At 32.9% G+C, this 22,381-nt stretch overlaps 1 protein-coding gene and 1 long non-coding RNA gene across 2 annotated transcripts; both read left to right on the top strand.

Moving 5' to 3' along the window:
- Window positions 1-236: 236 nt before the first annotated feature.
- On the top strand, window positions 237-2,372 carry UQCR-C1 (Ubiquinol-cytochrome c reductase core protein 1). Its single transcript, XM_070646696.1, has 4 exons — window positions 237-397; window positions 686-1,604; window positions 1,666-1,961; window positions 2,028-2,372. Exons 1-4 carry the CDS (start codon window positions 332-334, stop codon window positions 2,166-2,168), a joined length of 1,422 nt encoding a protein of 473 aa, XP_070502797.1. The 5' UTR covers window positions 237-331; the 3' UTR covers window positions 2,169-2,372.
- A 16,944-nt stretch (window positions 2,373-19,316) lies between these two features.
- On the top strand, window positions 19,317-21,632 carry LOC139095356 (uncharacterized). The gene is made up of 2 exons (XR_011544862.1): window positions 19,317-19,482; window positions 20,046-21,632. It is a non-coding gene; the product is annotated as an uncharacterized lncRNA (long non-coding RNA).
- The last annotated feature ends 749 nt before the right edge of the window (window positions 21,633-22,381 follow it).

Genomic DNA, 22,381 nt, shown 5'->3' with positions numbered 1-22,381 from the left:
TTTATAGGTATAACTGTCAATTAATTTTTGAATTTTATGCTTAAAAGTTTTTGAACCTTGACGAAAAATGATAAAATTCAAATTTTTATAAACTGGTAACTAGATAAGGTATAAAAATATTTAAAAACACAGATAAATCTTAATTAATCACATTATTATACCGCATGTTAGTTAAAAATAGTTCTTGGACATATCTCAATTTCATTTGCACAACCTAACTTTGCGATTCGCAGGGGAGTGTAATTTTTGGACGTCAAAAGTGTACGACCCCCATTTGAAAATTGATTGAAATTTTTTTAGAGAAAAAATTAAATTTTGATCAAAGATCGCTATGGCATCGAGAATTTTAAAGATTACGAGTACTCTTCGAGCATTGCCAAAAGCAGGAACAATCCAGGTAAGTCAGAAAATCCATGAATTTAGTGTTTTTAAGGATTTTCAATGATAATTTTCGAAATATTTCTGATGATTATGCAATTGGATAGAAATGCAAAAAATTAAGCCAGTTCCGGCATAAAATAGACTATCTTATGCCAAAACATTTGCATTCCATTAAACCAAGTCAGTTACAGTCAGTAGGAAATGTTTTTAAAGTGAATTAAGAAAGATACAGTAGACATAAAGCCATGACACATTAGGTTACAGACATAACAATTTTACTGATATAAAGCATTCTTAATTTTAGCGATTGAAGTCAACGAACGCAGCAGATTATGCACGAGCACTCGTAAATGTTCCACCAACAACAGTTACAACATTAGATAATGGACTAAGAGTTGCAACTGAAGACAGCGGTTCTGCAACAGCCACTGTTGGATTATGGATCGATGCCGGATCTCGTTATGAAAATGCCAACAATAATGGTGTTGCACACTTTTTGGAACATATGGCATTCAAAGGAACCGCCAAACGCTCACAAACCGATTTAGAATTGGAAGTTGAGAACATGGGTGCTCATCTTAATGCCTATACAAGTCGCGAGCAGACAGTCTTCTATGCTAAATGCCTTTCAAATGATGTCCCAAAAGCTGTTGAAATTCTTGGTGACATTATCCAAAACTCAAAACTTGGAGAATCAGAGATTGAACGTGAACGTAGTGTAATTTTGCGTGAAATGCAAGAAGTTGAAAGCAACCTTCAAGAAGTTGTTTTCGATCATCTTCATGCCACAGCTTATCAAGGAACACCATTGGGAAACACAATTCTTGGACCAACAAAGAATATCAAATCAATTACACGTCAAGACTTGAAGGACTACATTGATGCTCACTATCATACACCAAGAATTGTCTTGGCAGCATCAGGTGGCGTTAAGCATGACGATTTAGTCAAATTAGCATCAAAGGAATTGGGAAAATTGAAGAATACATTTGATGGAAAGGCACCAACTCTTGAACCATGCCGTTTCACTGGCTCAGAAGTTCGCGTTCGTGACGATTCAATTCCATTAGCTCATGTTGCTATTGCTGTTGAAGGATGTGGCTGGACTGATCAAGATAATGTTCCATTAATGGTTGCTAATACTCTTATCGGCTCATGGGATCGCTCACAAGGTGGTGGAGTCAACAACGCTTCACACTTGGCTAAGGCCTCAGCTGAAGACAGTAAGATTTGTTTTTAATCCATGAGATTTAATTTTAATCCACTGGATTTATTTATTTTCAGACTTGTGCCACAGCTTCCAGTCATTCAACACATGCTACAAAGATACCGGCTTGTGGGGTATTTACTTTGTATGTGATCCAATGGCTTGCGAAGACATGCTCTTCAATGTCCAAAGCGAATGGATGCGCCTCTGCACAATGGTCACCGAACATGATGTTGCACGTGCAAAGAACTTGTTAAAGACAAACATGCTCCTCCAACTCGATGGAACTACACCAATCTGTGAAGATATTGGACGTCAAATGTTGTGCTATAACCGTAGAATTCCTCTTCACGAACTTGAGAAACGTATTGATGTATGTGCCTTAATATGCTTAATTTTATAGTTTAAGGAACTAAATTTCACAATTTTTATTCCACAGAATGTCACAGCCGATAACATCAGAGACGTATGCATGAAATACATTTATGACCGTTGTCCAGCCGTCGCAGCTGTTGGTCCAGTTGAGAACTTACCAGACTACGTGCGCATCCGATCAAGCATGTATTGGCTCAGAGTCTAAATTTGTTAATTTTAAAACAAACAAGTAAGAAGATAATAAAAAATAATAAAAAAATTGAGCTACACACTTAAATTAGCGAAAAATGAGGAAAAAATTCAAATCAAGCAACTTGTTAATTCAAAGAAACATAAATCCTGTATGATGTAAGTCGATAACTAAACAAATTAATAAAAAAAAAACCTATTCAAAACGAATAAAAAATTATGGACGATATCGAGGAATTTCAATTTCAAATTTTTCGTTCATACATGATATATGGATATGTAAATGCTGCCAATATCAATATCATCGATAATGATTCAATGAAAAATTAATTCAACAAAATTTGTTATGAAAATTTTTATCCATCTTCAATTTTTAATGATAAATTCTTGCACATACTAATAAATTATATTCCATCTTATAGATTCTAGATCATGAAATTGCACTGAAGATGATGGAATGAATAACAAATTAAATCAATTTTCCATCTATGTGCATCTACTTTACAATTTATGCTTAAGATTTAACATCGATGAAAATTATGAAATGAATGAATCTGTTTTGAGGGTGTTTAAGGCGCTGTTTAAGCTATATAACCATAATAAGGTATTTATGTCTGTATCTAGAATGACTAAAGAGTCGAAAACTGCGTTCATACAGTGTCCTAATTTAAAATGACCGTTTTGTAACGGATTTTTGAGATTTGAATTCCAACTGAAGCGAATTCAAAATTTTTGAATAAGGCGAATTCATAGTTTTTTGTCCTGCAACTGTGAAAAATTCAAGAAAATCGCTGTTTTCCAGTTTCACTTGTGTGCTTTTGGTAACCACGTCGTTGGATCTGATTTTAACTATTTTCGAATTGTAACAGACTAGAAAGGAAGACCATGGATCACAATTGATCTGTACGGCCAGTGTACAATCAAGTAAGTAGCAGCTAGACAAAGTTGTTTACAAAATACAAATATTCTTAAAATTCCAGCTAAGAAAATATTGTGTATCTTGCAGAAAGTTATTCAATTATGTCTCAATAGCAATGATTTATGATTATTGCAAAAATATTGCATTGGTTATCATCAAAATAATTGAAAAATTTCACATGAAGAATAATTACGTAAGGAACATCTATAGATGTAACATGATACATCTTATTTATTTTCGATTAAAATGAATTTGTCTATATATCCTTGTCCTTGTTACACAAGCAGCGTGCTGGCAAGGATATGCAGGAACAAATTGAAATATGAAAATGGTATAAAGTCTGTTTACATTGGAGTTATAGCTGGAAAATGTATGCGCATGCATCAATATTCCATTCTTCCAAAATTTACTCACTTCCATTCGCTCTCAAAAGGAACTTTTTTGTTATGGAGCAATGCATTGCTCTCGTCAGTATCTCTTTAGATTTTAGACAAACAAGATGAATTGCTGATCCATAAAAAGTCATAAACATAGATTCATATAATTCGATTATTAGAAGGAAATGAACAATGATATGTAGTTTATTCATAAAAGGATCAAATGCCACACCCGAGAGTACTTGCACAAAAGAATTTTTAGTTATATGAGATGACATAGTTGACGATAGAATGAAAACGGAAGAGAAAGTAGATTCAATAAAATATTTCTCAATCTTTTAAATTGGATCCCTTTTTCCGCTTATATATCTAATACGTACAATGACGTGATAGTGTGAAAGGATATAAACTTAAAGTCGTAAAATGTGTGATTTCATCACAATGTCAAGTAAAACGGTCTCGAGATACATTCTAGGAAAAATTTAGAGGGTTCCTTTTTGTTAAGTAAAATAAAATTTGATACTTGAAAATAAAGAGAGACAAGGCATAAGGCATTGCATGTTTCCCAAACAATTTATTAATATGAGACAATAGATACATACGAGATTGAACATGAAACTTATGGATGTAAACCGAGTAGAATGAAAGTTTTAGAAAACTGTTTTTTGATGAAAATGAATAGAAAAGAAAAATGAGATGGAATTGGAGATGATGAAGCATTTATACTATATATTGTTTGTGGGATAGTTGAAGCTTTAGTATTTGAAGTTTAAAGAGATTTCGTTGCAATTCTTTTAGATTTTGGTTGAAGATTAGCTTTAAGAAATTGTTAGAAGCTCAAATTTCTTCTTTGATGTTACTCGAATAGCACAAGTAGGTTTGTCTATCCAAATTCCGACTAAAGTCTGCCATGACTCTTGCATGATGCCGAAATTAAGTCGAATCCGAAACCAAGTCAGAGTCACGTAGTTCTGGGGTTGGACTTTGGACCGATTAACCGATTTGGAATATTCAAGCTACTGAGGTGGTAACGAAGGTGGCGGTGATGTTGGTAGTGTTATACCTTGCTTACCTCGCTGGTTTTTTAGATCAACTGTGATCAATATTCTTAGTCAGCGTCTGAAACTGACTTTCGCTTGTTGTCTTTTGTTAATTATCAAGTAGTTTCTAAGAGGTCCCAAGTCAGAGCATAGTGCCATCAACCCGGCAACATAAGTGCGCCCTTAGTGACAACTCGAGTTTATTGCAAATTCTACTAAAATCAGCAGAAAGCATCATTTGACTACAGTTCAAACAACCTACAATATCTACCTGACAACTCCCACTCGCTCCACTTCCAATATTCACATTGATTGATTTTAATGAATTTCTAAATATTCTCATAAAATTCTCTCATTAGACTCAAAACATATCAATCATATCGACAATATAAATCAGTCATACTCACAACTTATGCTGATAAAAAGTAAATAGAATAACAATTCTAGAATTCATTTATTTGTTCTCGATTTTATTGCATTCACTCCTGTTGCAAAAGGAGTATAAAATCAGAAGCAAAATCTCTCATCAATTATCCATAATATAACTCGAAGCAATTTTGAAAACAAAAGCATTTTAAACTCATGCATGAGTTATTTTCATAATTTTTTACCACAGATTTCTTTTCTTTGCTTGTTTCTCATGAAAAACGGAGAGAAAAATTCGAAAGCTGATAAAAAATTCTTGCAAAATGAAGATGAAGGATACGGAGGAATTTGTTTAAAGAAATAAAGAATTATGGAAGTTAAATATTTAAGTTTTTTAGAAGTTTTTAACCTTTGAGCGCATTTCTAACCGTCAGTTCCGATGAAAAATGTTTGAACGGAACACAATGTTTTGAAATTTAATGAGGAGAATCGTTGGATGAAACACTGCAGTCTGGAATCCTGATAATTCTGATTGAATATGAATTCTGGATTCTAACCAGAACTCGAAGTCGACTTAGATTTTATCTGAAATAGTTCATGTAAATTTCGGGCCGACCTCGAGCATGGCGACGAAGCGACACCCTGAGGACTGCATTGTGCTACTCCGCCATAAAAACTTGTATGACAATACAGCAAAATGCATTAGATAACCACAACACCATCTTCGTTACCCCTCATTGCTGATTTACACAACTTTACACAAAATATAATACGACATTGAACGTCAACGATAATCAGCAAAGTTTACAACAAACTTTATCAGCTTCAGTGCAATTTTCGGTTACCAAAACCATAATTTTATCGCAAAATACAAGAACAATGGGTCTTGTTCTTAAACACTTATTCCACTTATTCCTGCTGGCATAACCAACCAAAATGAATAAGACATCACTCTTGAGTCCACAAAGAAAATGCACTAAGAAAGTTTGTGCTCTCAAAAATTATTATTAGAAACAGGGAGAATGGAAATGAAAAAGTATAGAAAATAGGAGAAAGTATCCCAAAGCACAAGCAACACAAAAAAAAAGTTTTTTTCCTTCTAATTTTTTGCCGTTGTTGTTATCACAGAAAACACAAGAGTTGTGATAAATTGGCGAACAAACATTAGCAAGAGCTGCTTTTTCGTACTTTTTTTTTGTGAAAAATGTAGAATGTTTGCAATGATTTTTAATGCACAAAAAAAGAAGAGAGAGAAAGAGAAGAAGCAAAGAGCAGTGGCATAGATAAAGGAGAGGATGTAGAACGAACATAAAGAAACAGTGTAATAAGATTAATTTATGATTATAAACACAAGCTTCACATTTTTATCATCCTCTTTTTCCTTTTGTTTCACACTCTTTTCGAGTTTTCATCTCACCTTTTTGCAGGTGTCAGGGTTGTTGATCTGGTGGATGTGTGGAGCACGTGTGGGGAATTTAGTCGATTAGTTGTCCATTGATAGGCTAGTTATTAGACAGTCACTGACTCCAAAAACACGGTTTAGTTACTCGATTGCTTCTACGTCGATACGTTGTTGGTATGAAATGAGGATTCATTGACTTGATGGCTGCTTTCGGTCCATTTCAGGGCGAATAATGAAATATGCCTCGTCAGTCTGTTTGGGTAGTAGATAAAAATGACATCTATTCCTAAGTTAGCTCTACCAATGTACCAATATGGTCGTAGCAAGACATTTTTCGATTAGCTAACTCATGATTGTTGCCTGAAAATTCCAACTCTCAATAAACGTCATTTGCAAACGACCATTTGACAAATTTAACGCAGATCATCCTTAAAACTTTTCTTTCTGTCCCAAAAAGTCGAAATCCTGCACCAGGCGGGTTTGACTCAGACATGTTGGTTCTAAACTGAATCTAATATCAAGTCAGGATCACGTCATCATGGGGTGACGTTTATCCGATTTGTGTTTAGTCCAAGTTTAGTCTTAGTGATGACTAATGTTGACAAAATGCTATTTGTTGCACTAAGAACTAGTTATACTAGTCAAGTAAACTAGTCTATACTAGTCAAGTACAGTAGTTTACTCCTGTGAATTCTCTTTTAATTCTAATATAGATGGATTATACTAATCATATTTATAACAAGCCTACCAACCCTGCAAGGTGCAAAATGCTTTTTGCCGTCGTGTGAATTCTCTTAATCCTTCTTTATACCTTCACGAGCATTGACAACGAGTAAAAATCACTCGAGAGCATTTTAATTTTCCTATGTGCAAAATATTTAATTTCATTTTATTTCATCTCTAACTTTTTTTTCTTCATACTTTGAATGAAATGGAAATGGAAAAAAAGTTAAAGCTTCACATTTTAATTATTGAGTGGCATTCATTTATCGTATGATTTATTGAAATTTATGCTAGAATTAAGAGAAAAATTAATGGATTTTACTGAGAAGATATCAAGGATGTGTATAATTAGCTAAAGAAGTTCAAGAAACCAAAAAAGTATAAATTAGTGTGTTTGAACTTCTTGGTACAATTATAGTCGAGTTGTATTTCATTAGAATTAAATGAAGAAGTTTATCATTAAAGGAATCACACAAAACCTTTAAATTTTGTCAAAGTTTAAGTTTGTGGGAAGTTAACGGTTCAAAGATTTCATTCATCAAATGATACAGAATCGGATATTGACTCATGATTAAGGAATTCAATAGCGGTATTAAGATTTACGTAATAAATCCCTTCTAATGAATCATTTTTGGGTTGTAGAATATAAAACAGACTTAGTATTGTGAACAGATTGGAATTTTGGGTGTCGAATCATATATGTATGATAAATAAGACGATTCTGTTATTACGTGGGTCAGATCGAACATATAATCGACTGAACATCTGATTCATACTTCTCAATTATGATGGGGTTCGAGGGTTCGAGTGTTCAATTCCTGATCTCTCATTCATCAACGTGTTGTCTTTCTGACAAGGGCTCGCACAAGACTACCGACATTACAATCATGATTCACAGATTGCGTCGGTTAAGCTTGGCCAGTGGTGAGCAACTTTTTAGCTTTCGCGGCACATCTTGATGGTAAGCCTCAATCGAAATCGCACACGGCATGTGCTTCATAGCGTTTCCAAAAATTTTTAACACCACAATGAGTGTGTCACGGCACATATGTTGCCCAGCTGAGAGCTAGTCCCTTAAAGATGCCGAAACTAGTATTTTAAATCCCAAACTAACAGCATAAAGCAGATTGTGATTCACATAATTGATGACAATTCTTGTCCAGAATTTAATTGATTTTTAATTCAATGAAATTTCATTACACCATGCATTTTGAACTCTGCTGTGTGCTTAAAAAATTTATAAGCTTTCCATTTTAAATAAATTAAAAATTCATTGCAATGTTACTCATTAAATCTGGATTAAGTTCTTTACGTAATTTCAATTTTAAATGCATACATTATGGCAGTGGCTGGGCAACCTTTTGTTTTGGGCGGCACGTCTTGGTGGAAAGTTTAGATCAAAATTGTACACGGCTTGCGGTTCATGGTGTTTCAAAGAGTTTTTGTGCGGCACACTCACTAGCAGACAGAGAGCATGCTCTTAAGAGCAGAGAATACGTTCATGAGCATGCTTAACTAACATATTAAAGTAGAGCAAGCTCTAAAAAGCACAAAATTTGCCTACTAGAGACGGGTGTGCCGCAGCACACAGGTTGCCCACCACTGCATTAAAGCTTTGTTTATTTGCTGATTTTCTGTTCAATTATTTACGATAAATAATTAATATGCCTCATTTACGGCATTTATCCATCAGAAATCAATGAAAATTGATTATACTCCAATTTAAAGGAATTTATCGTCATTGCTGACTCAGTAATGTGCTATGCTAAAAATTGAATTTAATTAATTTTCACTTACTTTCTTTTACTTCCCATTCATTCACATATATACAGCACATTGAACAGCGCCGGAAATTGATTTATCTGGCAATTGTGAGAAAAATTGTGCCATGAATTTTTTAATTAAATGCTATAAAGAGAAGCTGAACTGTTGCTGTAAGGAAATGTTGGTTGAGTAATTGTAACGTTCTTTAATGTGCCTACCTTTCCTGTATAATAATGTGAAAATTACCTTCCATTATTCCACATTAAATTTTTCTTTAATTTTTGCCATTTTTAAAAGGTAGCTATTGAGTACATAGTCATTAATTTTTCACCTACTTTAAACAGAACAGAAAATTGTTAAAAAAAATATTTTTAAATTTTTTAATAGCTGGATCTAGAGATGAAAAGAGTCATTTTCATTCAGGTAAAGAATAAAGATTTTAATTCAAACATTATAAAATCATGAATTGTGAACCACATCGCAACTTGCTATAATTGAATCAATTTAAAATTTATATAACCGAGGCACTAAAAAGAGGAAAAAGTTTGCGAAAAGCTCTTGAGGGGGAAGTTGTTGGTCGGAAAAATTCATTTAATTATTCTAAAAGTTTGAAAATTGAGAAATTGTTGTGAATTTTAAACTTAAAAAATTCAAATTTTTAAAATCCGTTAAAATTTGAATTTTGAAAATCCGTTAAAATTAGAATTTTTAAGATTCATTAAAATCTGAATTTTGAAAATTCGTTAAAATTTAAATTTTCTAAGATTTAAAAGTTTGAAATTTGAATTTATTAGGATATCCAAATTCAAATTTCCGAAATCCGTTAAAATTTAAATTGTTTAAATCCGTTAAAATTTGAATTAATTTGAAATTCTAAAATCAATTAAAAATTATGTATATAAAGCCATTTCCCCCTAATTCACACTTTATCGCCACTCACACAAATTTGTTCAACTTGAATTCAACCAGCGAACTCTCTAGTGTAGCAATTAGGGGCCGAGAATCATGAAGACTATGACATAAAAAGTGGCAGGAAGGAGAGCATAAAAAAAGGAAAAAAATTGAAAATTGAATTAAATTATTTACGAGTTTTAATGGCTTTTAACATGAAAAACTTGGTTTTTTGTATTTGACGGCTGACTATTTGGTGCTACTCGTCATGCAATGGAATTTTTCACAGTTTGGGACATTTGCAGCAATTTAATTTAAAGATATGGCTGTTTAATATGAAAATCGATTGTCGGTGGTGTGGAAATTTAATTTTGTATAATATATAGTTTGCTGTCTATGCTGCTCCTCTGAACATAAATTGCTTTAAACTACTGAAAATTACTTTCTTCATGTACATAAATCATTGGGTATATTTATGCAGAAAAACAGAAGACAACTGTAAACTTTCTACTTACTCCTTAATATTTTACTGCATAACTTTTTATTTTGTTGTAGTTATTTGATTCCAGCTGTGTGTACACAAAACATTTTTCGGAGAATAATTAATTAAAGTTTTCATGACTTAGAAGATTTATGAATTGAAATTCGAACTTCTCTATGCTGCAATATTTCAACTATTGAGGATGCTGTTTGTGGGTTTTAAAGATTCTTGGTATTCCTGATCTTTCTACAACTGAGATTCCATTCATTTCCCAATAACATAGTCCAAGTGGGATTCGAACCCACGTCCTCTTAATTACATGTCCAATGCTCTTATCTCTTGAGCTTCTGAGGGCTTCTAGAGAGTGTGGCACAATGCTCACTTAACCCTTCTTTTCGAAATACGCATAATTAAGAGTTCCCGAGACCGAGAACAAGACTCAGATTCCGATGAGTAAAACAAAGGAGCTCGGAGCTTTTAAGGCTCCGCCAAAATTCTTTTGTCGCTCTGCAAGACATCGAAGAATTCCTTTGGGATCACGGATTCGGTCTCGGTCTCAAAAAGTCCTCGAAACCGAGACTTCAGAAAGCCCAACATCCTCCTACACAGAATCTTTGAATGATTCCTTTTCCTGAGTAATTCTCCATCAATACTGTCCAACAAACTACAACTACGACATTCATTAAAACAAATCAAATATACTAAATTGTCAGATTCATATTTAAACAAAATTTTAATTCTACACTAATTTGACAATATTAAATTGCAAACTTGTTCCTTTACAACACAAGATTTGTTAATGAAAAAAGGAAAATAGTTTTTGAGAAAAAATCATTCTGAAAAGTTTTGTATTTAGAAATTATTGACTCAAATGGAAATCCTTAAATTGAATTATTTCCGAAGAGTTTTCTTGTGAATACTTAATCAAGACTTATTACATTCAATTTTACAGGGTGTAGTTGGATGCAGAGTTGCAAAACAGGGAACTGGCATAGACAAAAACTGTACAATTTCTTGACAATTTGTAGGGTTTTATAAGAAAAGGCACCTGCCATAGGTAAAAACAGTACAGTTTCTTGATAATTTGTATGGTTTGGTATGGCACCTGTCACATACAAAACCGTACAATTTGTATGTTTTTTTTTCTTAAAAAACTTGATAATTTGTATGGTTTTATTAGAAATTTGTATGGTTTTGTAAGAAATTTTTATGGTTTTACCAGAAATTATCGAGTTTTGTAAGAAAAACCATACAAATTATCAAAAAATTGTACGGTTTTTGTCTGTGACAGGTGCTGCTTTTTAAACAACTCTGGTTGGAAGGGTGGATGAGTAAAGCATGTAAAAAAAGCATGAATTTTATTTATTTTCTCAACATTATAATGATGAAAGGAACTTCTAATATGATTTGTGAGGATTAAAGGCCTTTTGTATTGTCAGATAAGGGAAGGGAGATGAATAAAAAAAAGGGTAACGAGAAATGAAAAGTTTATCTGCAAACATTTGCATTGATATTCAAATATTTTCATTTTTCGAAGCAATGACAAACTTTCTCTTAACGAGTTGGTATTGTGTGCATAAATTTGTTAAGTCAACAGTTATCTAACAGCTTAATGCCATTTTTTTTGTGTGTGTAAAGATGAACTTGTAAAACAGCTGAGTCCTGATTTTTTCTTCTTTTTCTGTATGAACAAATTTTGTGTTATTTATGTCTATGTCTATATGCTGTATATATGCTTTATAACATGAGAAAAACTGGATTGAGGGAAGGAGAGGGAAGGAAAATATTAAATTACACATCGGAAAAGCATCATTTTTTCATTGAGTAATAAAGCTATGAGGAAAGTTGTTCAGACTTTTTTTTAATGGGGTTCATTTAGACAGAAAGTCTTGTAGACAATTACTCAATTGTCCTTGTTGTTGTACATCGATTTTCAAGGAACAGAACCAAAATTAGTAATGAGAAGGGTTCGGCAAAATTAGAGACGGAGATCACTTGAGTATATAGAGAAGTTCTCACTAACTAGTCAAAATTGAAGGCAAGGAGGTACTGAGGAAGCCGAAGAGATATTGGAAAAGCCAAGGAGTGGTAGTGGAAGCCGAGGGGTAATAGATGAACCCAAAATCTGGTTCTAAAGCTGACCAAATGTCAAGTACAGAATGAGCTTTGTGCAGGGACATGTAAGCCTGTTTAATTAACCTTGCCTGTAGGGTGACAACTTCATAGTTAGCATAGGAATATTAAGGCTTCCTACTTACCATTTCCGAATCTAAAATGCATGAAGAAAGCAACAGAATCCAAACAAAGCTGGATTATAAATTCAGACCAATCAACAAATTGAATTGCTTGATATCAGTTTAGTAAGCAGAGCTTCTAACTCAAGTACCAATAATTACTCATTTATTCTATCGACCTACATTTTTGATCATATGATATGATCCATATCCTATTAAATTCTACACAATTTCCCATCAGTCGTTACTTACGATCGATCATCTATTCACATCAAATTCCTTTATAAACTAGATGGAAAAAGGAAAGGAAAATTCTCAATTAAGCTATTGGATTTCAGGTTGTATGAGTGTAACTGAAGGACATTGTTGACTTTGTGACTGAGGATGTCAATGAAATAAAAGAGAGAGTCTGTATTAAGTTCATTAAAAAACTTCCCTTTTGATTCTTCTTTGGAATTGATTTTTTTTTTTGGGGAAAATTTAATTTTCAATTTTATGTCTGTGAAATATGAAGTCTTTGTGTAAAGTTTTTGATAATGAATAGAATTTTTTTTGGGAAAAAATGGTATGGACATTTGAATTTAATAAATTTGTTGATGTAATTGCATTTATTTGGAACTTTGACATTTGATTTATGAAAGTGAGGGTATGGAATTTATGGTTTTGGGTCTAGACATGATGTAAAATTTTAAGAATATATATTAATTCCCTGGTTTTGGAAAGATGATCATATCTGGTAGTCAATGAGTATGCTTACATTTTATCTGAGCCCAAAGTCAACTTGGATTTTGTATCCGAACAGGATGACTTGACTCTAGTTCGGCTAAAATCAAACGCCATGTTAGAGCCACATCGGTCTGATGTCACGTTGATGGGGTGTCATTCCGGTCTGGTGTTATGTCACGCCGCTTTGGTATCATGCCGGTCTGATGTCAATTCGATCTGATGTCACATCGATCTAGTGACACACCGATCTGGTGACACATACGTCAATTGACACACCGGTCTAGTGTCACACTGCTCATGTATCACATCTGTCTAGTGTCACATCAGTCTAGTGTCACACTGGTCTAGTGTGGTTTTGGATCGATTAATCGATTTGTGCTGTTCGGAATATGAAAGAGTCGACTCGAATTGACTTGATTCCATACAAAATTCAAATCAACTTCAAGGTCTTCATATTTCTTTGACGGATCACATTAAAACACTCCCTGTCTGTTAGACCATAACTACATCTGATGTCCAATCATTTCATTTCATTTCCAACTTCTCCCAAGAGAATCCGAATTTCTCTAATCATCAAAGAAATTTTCTAGAAAAAAATTCCTAACAGTCTATTAGTCACATTAATCTCCGAACATCAACGAATGTTTGACTCCAATATTTGACTGAACTCCATCCACAACATTAGTAAACAATTCTAGAAAATAAACATTCATAATTTATCCTCTGAGGCATTTCATTTCAAAGTTAAACATTTAGACAGACGAACACATACTCGAATGAACTTTCATTGACCTATAAAAAATCAAATTCATTTCCAAAGTTTTGATTTTTTCTTTGTTGAAAATGGCATTAAATTGTAAAAACAGAACATCCATACGCTCCATGCTTCCTTCAACCCATGAGACAATAATTCAAAACTTTTTTCTCAGAAAAAAGACTTTTTTCTTCTATAAATAATATGTCTCATGAATATGAGAAGCTATGAGACACACATAAACACAGAAGAAGATTCACGGAATAAAGGAAGAAAAATGGCAATGAAATGTTTGCAATATTGAAAATGTATTGATGTATTTTCTGCTTCGTCAAGTGTAACACGACATCGAATGTTGACAAAGCAGCTGATGTAGAATGAATCGAAGTATATTTATCTTTTTCTTTTCCTTTCCTCTTCTATTGCTCCTCGGTTAGAAAATTTTTCACGCTTGATGTAAAATACTTTCTTCCTTCTTATTTTTATTTGAAATCGTTTGATGCTTTTTTTTTTTTTTTTGGGGAAATGCTGTTTTGTTATTTAATAAATTTTTAAAGTAAATATTGGATTAAAGGAAGAATTTGTGAGATTAAATTTCTTGAGATTGTTCCAAATTTTTACAGGATACAAAGTCTGTTTTAAGATTCACATTTTTGATCTGGTTTGGGATTGTTTAGAAGTTAAGTAACGCTTAATGTTGTGTTTTAAGAGCTCACCCCCTTTCAGCTTACTCTGCTCTTGAGAGCATGTTTTTTTGCCTCCTAGTGACACCGAAAAGCTTTGTAACCAAATCTTGAGCTTCATGACACTCACGTACCCAATCTACTCCCTCTTTCTCTCATTTCCTTATAGTCCACCCTTAAATCTCCTCACTCTCTTATCCACTCAATCCCTCACCCCCTTAACCCTTTTAGCTTGTCCTCTTTCAACTCCCTAACTCCATCGGCCTTTTCAGGGATACTGATAAGGTTTCTAACCAAATATTGAACTCCTTAAGACTCTAAATTTTGATTTTGTCAGTTCTTAATATACATTCAGTCAACTTCTCCGTAACAAAATTGTAAATTGACCTTTACTACCCCATCCTTTAAAAACTCTCAAAATGTTTGAGATTTTTCAAAAAAACTGAAGTGGATAATCCGAAATCGAGGATAATCCACTTTAGTGAAACAGACTGCATAACTTCTTTAAGCTCTTCAATTCATCCAACCCTTCTTCTCACCCATTCAAGTAAGAATACGTAATTTCTGAATGTTCCCTATGTGAAATACGGTAAAATGATAATAATGTTTGCTGTATCATCGTAATTTCGTCTCACTGAAACCGGATTTTACAGCATGTGAGTCGCAATTTAACCGGCATTTGATATGTACTATAAAAATATCAAACAAAACAAAAGCTGTTTTGATATTCGCAAAAAGGAACATGAAATGTCTTTTGTAACTTTGTCTAGTTTGTCCAGTCCTAATTTTTTATAGCTATTAGGGCTATTTTAGAATAAGAAAAAAATTAGAACAATTCATTCGATAACCTTGGGATGTCATTAATCAGTTTAAGGTGTTTGTTGATTATTTCAAACCGTAAATTTCCTGATTGATAATATATAAATCATGTCCTAAATAATCTTTGATCTCTTTCAATCAAAAAGTTAAAATAATTCTAGAAACTAGACTCTAGCTTCTGATATTTTTGAATGACGCATATTAATACTAAACAATGATCAATTATTATCAAGGTTCAAAAATTTATATGACTAAACACTCAGCCGTTCTAAAAATTCCATCCATTTACATATTATCGCCTTATTAACACTTGAAAACAGAAGTCAATCATTCATAAAAGTGAAACTATTTTAGGTATGAATCATTTAGGTAAGTCAATATGGTAATTTTTGAGAGACATGAATTTTATTCATTCGCTCAGTCACAACTCGTCACACTTAATGGTTACTATTTATGGTATATACGTATTTACGTAAGATAACGTTTGTTGCTAGATTATGCCTCGATACGTTTTTTGCCATCTCATTCTTTTACGTCCATACGTCTGGCTGTCTCATAAACTAAATTTTTATCATAAAATCTAAATATTGTCTCTCAAAAAAATCACATGCGCAAAATATTTACAGATATTTATTTATTTATGATTTGATTTGGCACTTTATATGGCATACGGCTGCTTATGAACGTGATAGACTTGTGCTTTCATGGGAAAATACGTCATTTAAACCACGTTGATTTGAGTATTTTGTATTAAGCGCAGTTCAGAGATGTGGATATTGATATTGATTGTGTGGGTTGGAATGACCTCTTTGTGAAAGTCATGATCATTATTAATAACTTTATGAATAATGAACGCTAATTTAAATGCATTTTTGTGATGTATTTGGAGATATTTTAAGACTGGATCAGAGTTTACAGTAAATTTTCGATATATCTGGTCAAAAGTAAGATTTTATGATACCGACACCAACATTTGCCGGTCTTCGCCTCGAGAATTTGATGAAACCGAGACTTAGGGATACCTTAGTCACAAGAATGAGTTTCTTTTGATTTAACTTTGACAATTTTGGGAATCAGAAGCAACCTCGTGATATCTTGACGTCAATACAGTCTCTTGAACCCTAAGTCATAAATTTTGTGGAGATTGGATGGTAAAATGGGTCAATATCCGAGTGGACACCTAGTTAAAGACGACTCAATGCCAAGATGCTGTTTGGTTCTCAAGCAACACAAATGACGAGGGCTTCGCAAGGGAGTACTCGGAGATCATACGTAGGACATCCATTAGGCTGCCAAATAGAGGTTCGATGTTAACAAAAGAGCCTTAGGGGAGCCTTACAATGCTCCATGACGATCTTCTTTATTTGTGTCACTCGGAGTTCTAACGTCAGTCAATGTCATCTCGAGATATGCATTCAATCCTAATAACTCTTATATAACAGCCATGTACTTCAACATCAACTTTCCATCTCTGATTTAATAAACGTTTTGGGTTTTTTTTTGCTCCATTCAAAAAGTTCAAATATTTATTTTCATCAAGAAATACAAATAACGGATTGTCTGCGTTGATCACATCCGAAAAAAGAGCAACGAAACCAAAATTCACAACAGTATCCAAAAAGAAGATATTCAACATTGCTTTTTATTGCCACGGAAAAAAAACTGAAGCAATGATGTCTGGGTTTTTCGGAATTTCCAAGCACTTTCCTTTTATGCTCCATCGTAATGAGAAAAAGTAAGTACAAAATAAGGCAGCAACAACAACAACGTTAATCCGATAAGAAAACAGAAAATGAGGAAAAGTAGATAGTAAGCTAAAACTCATGCCTTACAAAATACATCATTTGTGTCTACTTTTTGACATCCTCCTTAAAATTTGCTTACATTTCCATATCTATGTAATTCTTTGTATCTACATTCTAATGTAGTTTGACTCATACATAAACATCTGCTTATGTATGCTTAAGGTGTCACATTTATCAAGTAATCAAAGAGCATGATCTCTTAATACCGTTGCAAATTCTTCAAATATTCTTCTTATTCATCCTTGTTATTGTAAATAAAGTAAGGACGATAAGACTTTTTTATCTGTACTTGTGTGTACAGAATAATTTTAGAAATTTTCCATTTTAGTTTAAAAGGATTTTTGCTTTTGGGGTTGTGTTTTAGTTATGATTATCAAGATTTGATGATGGAATGGAGGGGGAATTGATGGGAATTGATGGAGGAAAGAGGTATCTTGGATTAGAATAGTGTCGTTTGATATTTGCACAAAGCACATTGGTGCAAGGGTGTAGAATTGTCTCAAAATGTGATCTATAGCACAACATCCATGTATCCTGCGTCGATGCTCCGATCACATCGACCTGCAAGATTCGTTGACCTGCATAAGCGCCGACATGCAAGATACATGAGGTTTGGGTTAGAAGCTATAGATTACTTTAAAATATGCAATCTATAAAGGCTTTGCGATGTGTTGACATCATCGATCGCATTGCCAATTTTACTCTAAGCCTCCTAATATAATATTCAATCCGAACCCTGTGTATTTCTGGCTTATTCCTCAATTTCAAAATTTTGTGCAGTGCCTGGTTGCAGAGTGACTCAGCTCCACTTCTGTTAGGAGTGTCAGTTCTAATTTCTAAACTATACCCCAATTCCAAAAATTTATCCCAATTTTAGACACGGGCCCCAATTCTTGACTCCTTAAACGTACCCCAATTTTTGACTCTTACCACAATATTTGAAACGTACCCCAATTCCAGAAACGAGCTCCTATTCCTCAAATGCACTCTAATTTCTGAAGCTTACCCCAATCCCTTAATACATTTGACACCTAATTAATCTCCCCTCTACTCAGAACTAGATCTACCCTCTACCAAACCCCCAAAATTCATACTTTATGATAAATTCCATTTATAAACGAATCCATTTAGCATTTTTTTTTGTTTCGATTCTCTTTTGTCCTTTTTTTGCCATCTGAAAGCTGCACAATACAAGAAAAAAAGAAGTAAATTGGCATTCGATAAGTAATAGAAAAGAAGCAAGCAAGTAAGAGATGACATTAATTTTATTTGCTTTTCCACTTGAAAGAAAGCTTCTTTCTCTCATACTGATGTTAAATGGATGGAAGTTTTGTTGGGTTGTCATTGAAAAAAAAGTTTAAAATAAATTGATAATGCAATTTACGTCTTCGTGATAAGTTGTTCTTATTATTCTTTTGTTGAAAATTTTAAGTTTTTATTGTTTCTTATTGTTGCAGTTTTTTAAGTTTTTTTTCGGGATTGTTTTGAAAATTTTAAATTTATGAAGCTTATAGGAGAGACTGGAAATGGGAATATTTGTTGAATTTTACATTGTGCTTTATAGATGGTATCTAGAAGATATTTGTCGTCATTCCCATATCTTATTGAATCGTCAACACCTTATAGGGATGCATTCCGGGAAAGAAGATTCAGGGGTGTTTGGGGTCAACCCTTTCCCCATTTAGAATAAAATCTTCAATTAGCTAGAATTTTTTAAAATACTGACGATGCTTTTGATGCAAAATGCAGAATAAGTCGTTTTAAATCATAAATAATTTGTAATTTGACTTGATATTCATCATTAAGTTGAATTTGATTAAGCTTATTCCAAGATTAATCTAATTTTTATCCGATTTTTAATGTTAATAACAACAAAATAACATGATGAAAAAGTCTTAATCGAAATGGATCTCAATATTTATTTTGTTGTTCAAATCTTAATCTTAATTTAATACAATAATTTATGTTATTGTTGACAATTTTTTAAAAACTTGTTTTTTTGGTAATTTTCTAATCATTTTTATTCCGGTTTGAGCATGCTATTTATCTAGTTAGAACTGGCATTAGAACATGTCATAGAATGGACATGATATTGTTTACAATTCGATAGAATCCAAATAGAATCAGAATTCTGTTTATTGTAATTAATCATTTTCGATGCCCACTTACTAATGCGAATATTCGAGACATTGCTAAAAAGAACCGTCATTTTTACTGTCAAAAATTACGAATCACGATCATTCCTGAGTCGATAGAAATACGTAAATTGATGGCAAGTGAATGCCCAGTTGATGACTAGTTCTAACGAAATTTTACGTAAACACACGGGACTGCATCTTGATGTAGGTAAGTGTTTGTTTATAAATTATTTTGACAACTTCCAAAGAACTAGAATTATTCATACTTAAAAAATTTCATGGAAATACCACATTAAGATTGCTAGCGGGAAAGATTAAAAATGCAAGAATTTTCTCACAAATGTGATAATTCCTTAATGCTTAAGATCTTGTGATAGAAATTGTGCTCTATGATCCATTTTAATTAAATTTATCAGTAGAACAATATAAAAATTAACAGAATTAAACTTCAATTAACAACTTTATTGGAAATTCACCAATAATATTTGATATTTACATTCTCAAGCTGCTGTATGACTAATAGCTTATAAATAAATAAAATCGGAATTGATTTATATAACATGGAAATATTAATTACATGGAACATTTTACAGCTGTGATATTGAATGATATTTGACATTTTATGGGAATACGAGCATAAAATTGAGAGTCTTGTGAGTTTTGAGTTAGGTAGCTGTTATTGAAATTGTGAATCGTGTTCAATTAATATCCAAGCTTAATAAATCATTATGTTGAAGATTTAACTGATTTTATTATTGATTCTAATCACAGAAAATACAGCAGATTCAGACTTGCTTCAGACAAAACCCAAAATTCACCATGGATCACATTTAAACTCAATAACTTAGTTAAAAATACAGGAAAATACTCTAGACACTGTAATGACAATCTTCCAAAATTATTTCCGCATAAAATAACCCACAATATAATTTTTGGATCATTTTTTCCACATCTCTTGACAAGTTAAACTTTTTTGAATTCAAAAATCAATTATCAGAGAGAAATTCCTTACATTTCGTGATCTTAAGACTGATCATTTATGAGCATATCTCTCTTGTTGATATAACTTTTGTTAATTTTAACATAAGATCCATCAATGAAGAAACTGGTTTTTCCCCGCGAGAGTTAAATTTGCATTTTATAAGCACGAGAGAATTCAAAAGTCTCAGTTTATATTTGATTGCCGAAGAAGCGAGAAGTTCTTCCAAAACTTAACAATAAGTCCCAAAAAAACAATAAAAAATGGATAGAAAAAGAGACAGAACGTTTTCTAATAGAACAGCACTAGTTCAAAAAGATGATAAACTTGTTGAAATTGATAGAAACATGATTCGTAAATATGAAATTAGAAATGACCAAATTGAAGATTCTGACACGTCAAGCATTGAAGATGATCCAGAAAAACCTAAAGAACAGAACAAAAGGCGGATAAAAAAGATTAAAAATCCAGAAATTGACAAAATTGAAACCCAAAGTAACAACGAAATAGAAAAACGAGGATCCTCACCATCAAGATCAAAGAAAACCAAAAAAGCCAAAAAAGGATTTTTCGGACAATTCTTTGGTTGGTTTGATAAGAAAAAGGAAGTGATCAGAACAAAAACAAGAAAGTACGGAGCACGCTTTGGGAGATTGTCGTTCAAAAGAGACACAGATGAGAAGATCAGCGCAGCAGCGATCGCGGCTTTAGCTGGAAGATGAACTGAAGGCTACAAGCTGTAGACTAAATATGATTGAAATTCTTATGAAGGTGAACTAAGTCATTTATGTGCTGAACACAAATGTGATATTTGATTATAGCGGCATAATGACACATGTGTTAGGCTGCATATATCCACAAAACTATGTAGATCTTAATACTTAATAAAGAAGCTCTCAAATGTGCTTAGTTTAGTTCTAAGAATAGTTAAAATTTTGAAAATTAAGCTGAAATATTGTATGATTTAATAAAGAGTTAATAATAAAGTAATTAGGATGAAAATCAGCAGTTAAATCAAAACAAATTCTGTATTTTCATTTTTAAACAACTTGACAAAGTGTCTATTTAGTTAATAATTAGACTTACGGTTGACTTTTGTCATAATTTATGGAACATTCCTTAGAAAATTTCATTAGCCTTCCGTAGGTCTAGTTATAAGCTAGACTTTATGTCGAATTGCCCATTCTGGAGTCTTTATGTCTAGGTTCCAAGCTGCAAGGTTTCTGTGTTTTTTGACAAACATTTGCTTTGCAGAAATAAAAGGAATTTCCAAAAAAAAAAAAAAAAATCAAATATATCCGAGACATTGTTGCCGATATTAAGCATAATAAACACGTGATGAAGAATTTATACAATAAAAAGTCGTTGACACAACTTTATTACCATTTTTTTATGTGAACATTATTGTTTTTAAAATACAATCAAAGTATATCATTTATAACACTCTTTGCATTCAAGGTATTGCGATGTCATATTCAATAAATATATGGGTATTTAAGTCATATGATTAGAGTAAAGATTGCAGTTATTTTTACTACTTATTCCCGAGCGACGCAATATGGTGAAACGCATTTTTGCGACCATGTTCCTATGTGGAGCTTAGGTTACAACAAAAGGCTTTCCATCTGACTCTGTTGCTGTCTCTGTCACCTAGTTTGTACAAAGTCTCTGTCCGCACGTTGAGCTTACATTCCTTACTGTTCTGCGCCAAATAGCTTTTGGAGCTCCTGGTCGCCTTTTTCCCTGTGGATTCCATCCAAGGGCTGTGTTACAAACTTGTGTTTCTGTCCCAGCAATGACAGCCCAGTCTTCAGGGATACTTCTTGTCTTATTGCTACGGTGACATAACAGTGCCCTATCGATTATGTTGTGCATTTCGGTACTTACTGTGAGCTTAGGTTACAGCAAAAAGCTTTCCATCTGACTCTTTTACTGCCTTTACTCATGATCTAGATGATAAATCTTCCAAACTGCCTTCAACAGAGCTCATTCTTATTTGTTGTGATCTTGTTTCTAATCATGTATCACTAATAATGATCATTGAACAAGAAGGTCACAGTTAGTGACTTGTTTGCGAAGGCTTGTCAAGCGAAGAGAAGAGCACACAATATTTGATCTATTAAAAACA

Source organism: Chironomus tepperi, unplaced genomic scaffold (genome assembly GCF_022539635.2).
Source record: "Chironomus tepperi strain 1889 unplaced genomic scaffold, CSIRO-AGI_Ctep_v1 contig_364, whole genome shotgun sequence".
Lineage (NCBI taxonomy): Eukaryota > Metazoa > Arthropoda > Insecta > Diptera > Chironomidae > Chironomus > Chironomus tepperi.
The sequence above is the reverse complement of the archived record's forward strand: the minus strand, read 5'-3'. Positions and strand labels throughout refer to the sequence as shown.

Coding starts and splice junctions, on each gene's coding strand:
- UQCR-C1 (XM_070646696.1), top strand. CDS start 332: ATGGCATCGAGAATTTTAAAGATTACGAGTACTCTTCGAGCATTGCCA. Junction 398..685: donor CAAAAGCAGGAACAATCCAG/GTAAGTCAGAAA, acceptor TCTTAATTTTAG/CGATTGAAGTCAACGAACGC. Junction 1,605..1,665: donor TAAGGCCTCAGCTGAAGACA/GTAAGATTTGTT, acceptor ATTTATTTTCAG/ACTTGTGCCACAGCTTCCAG.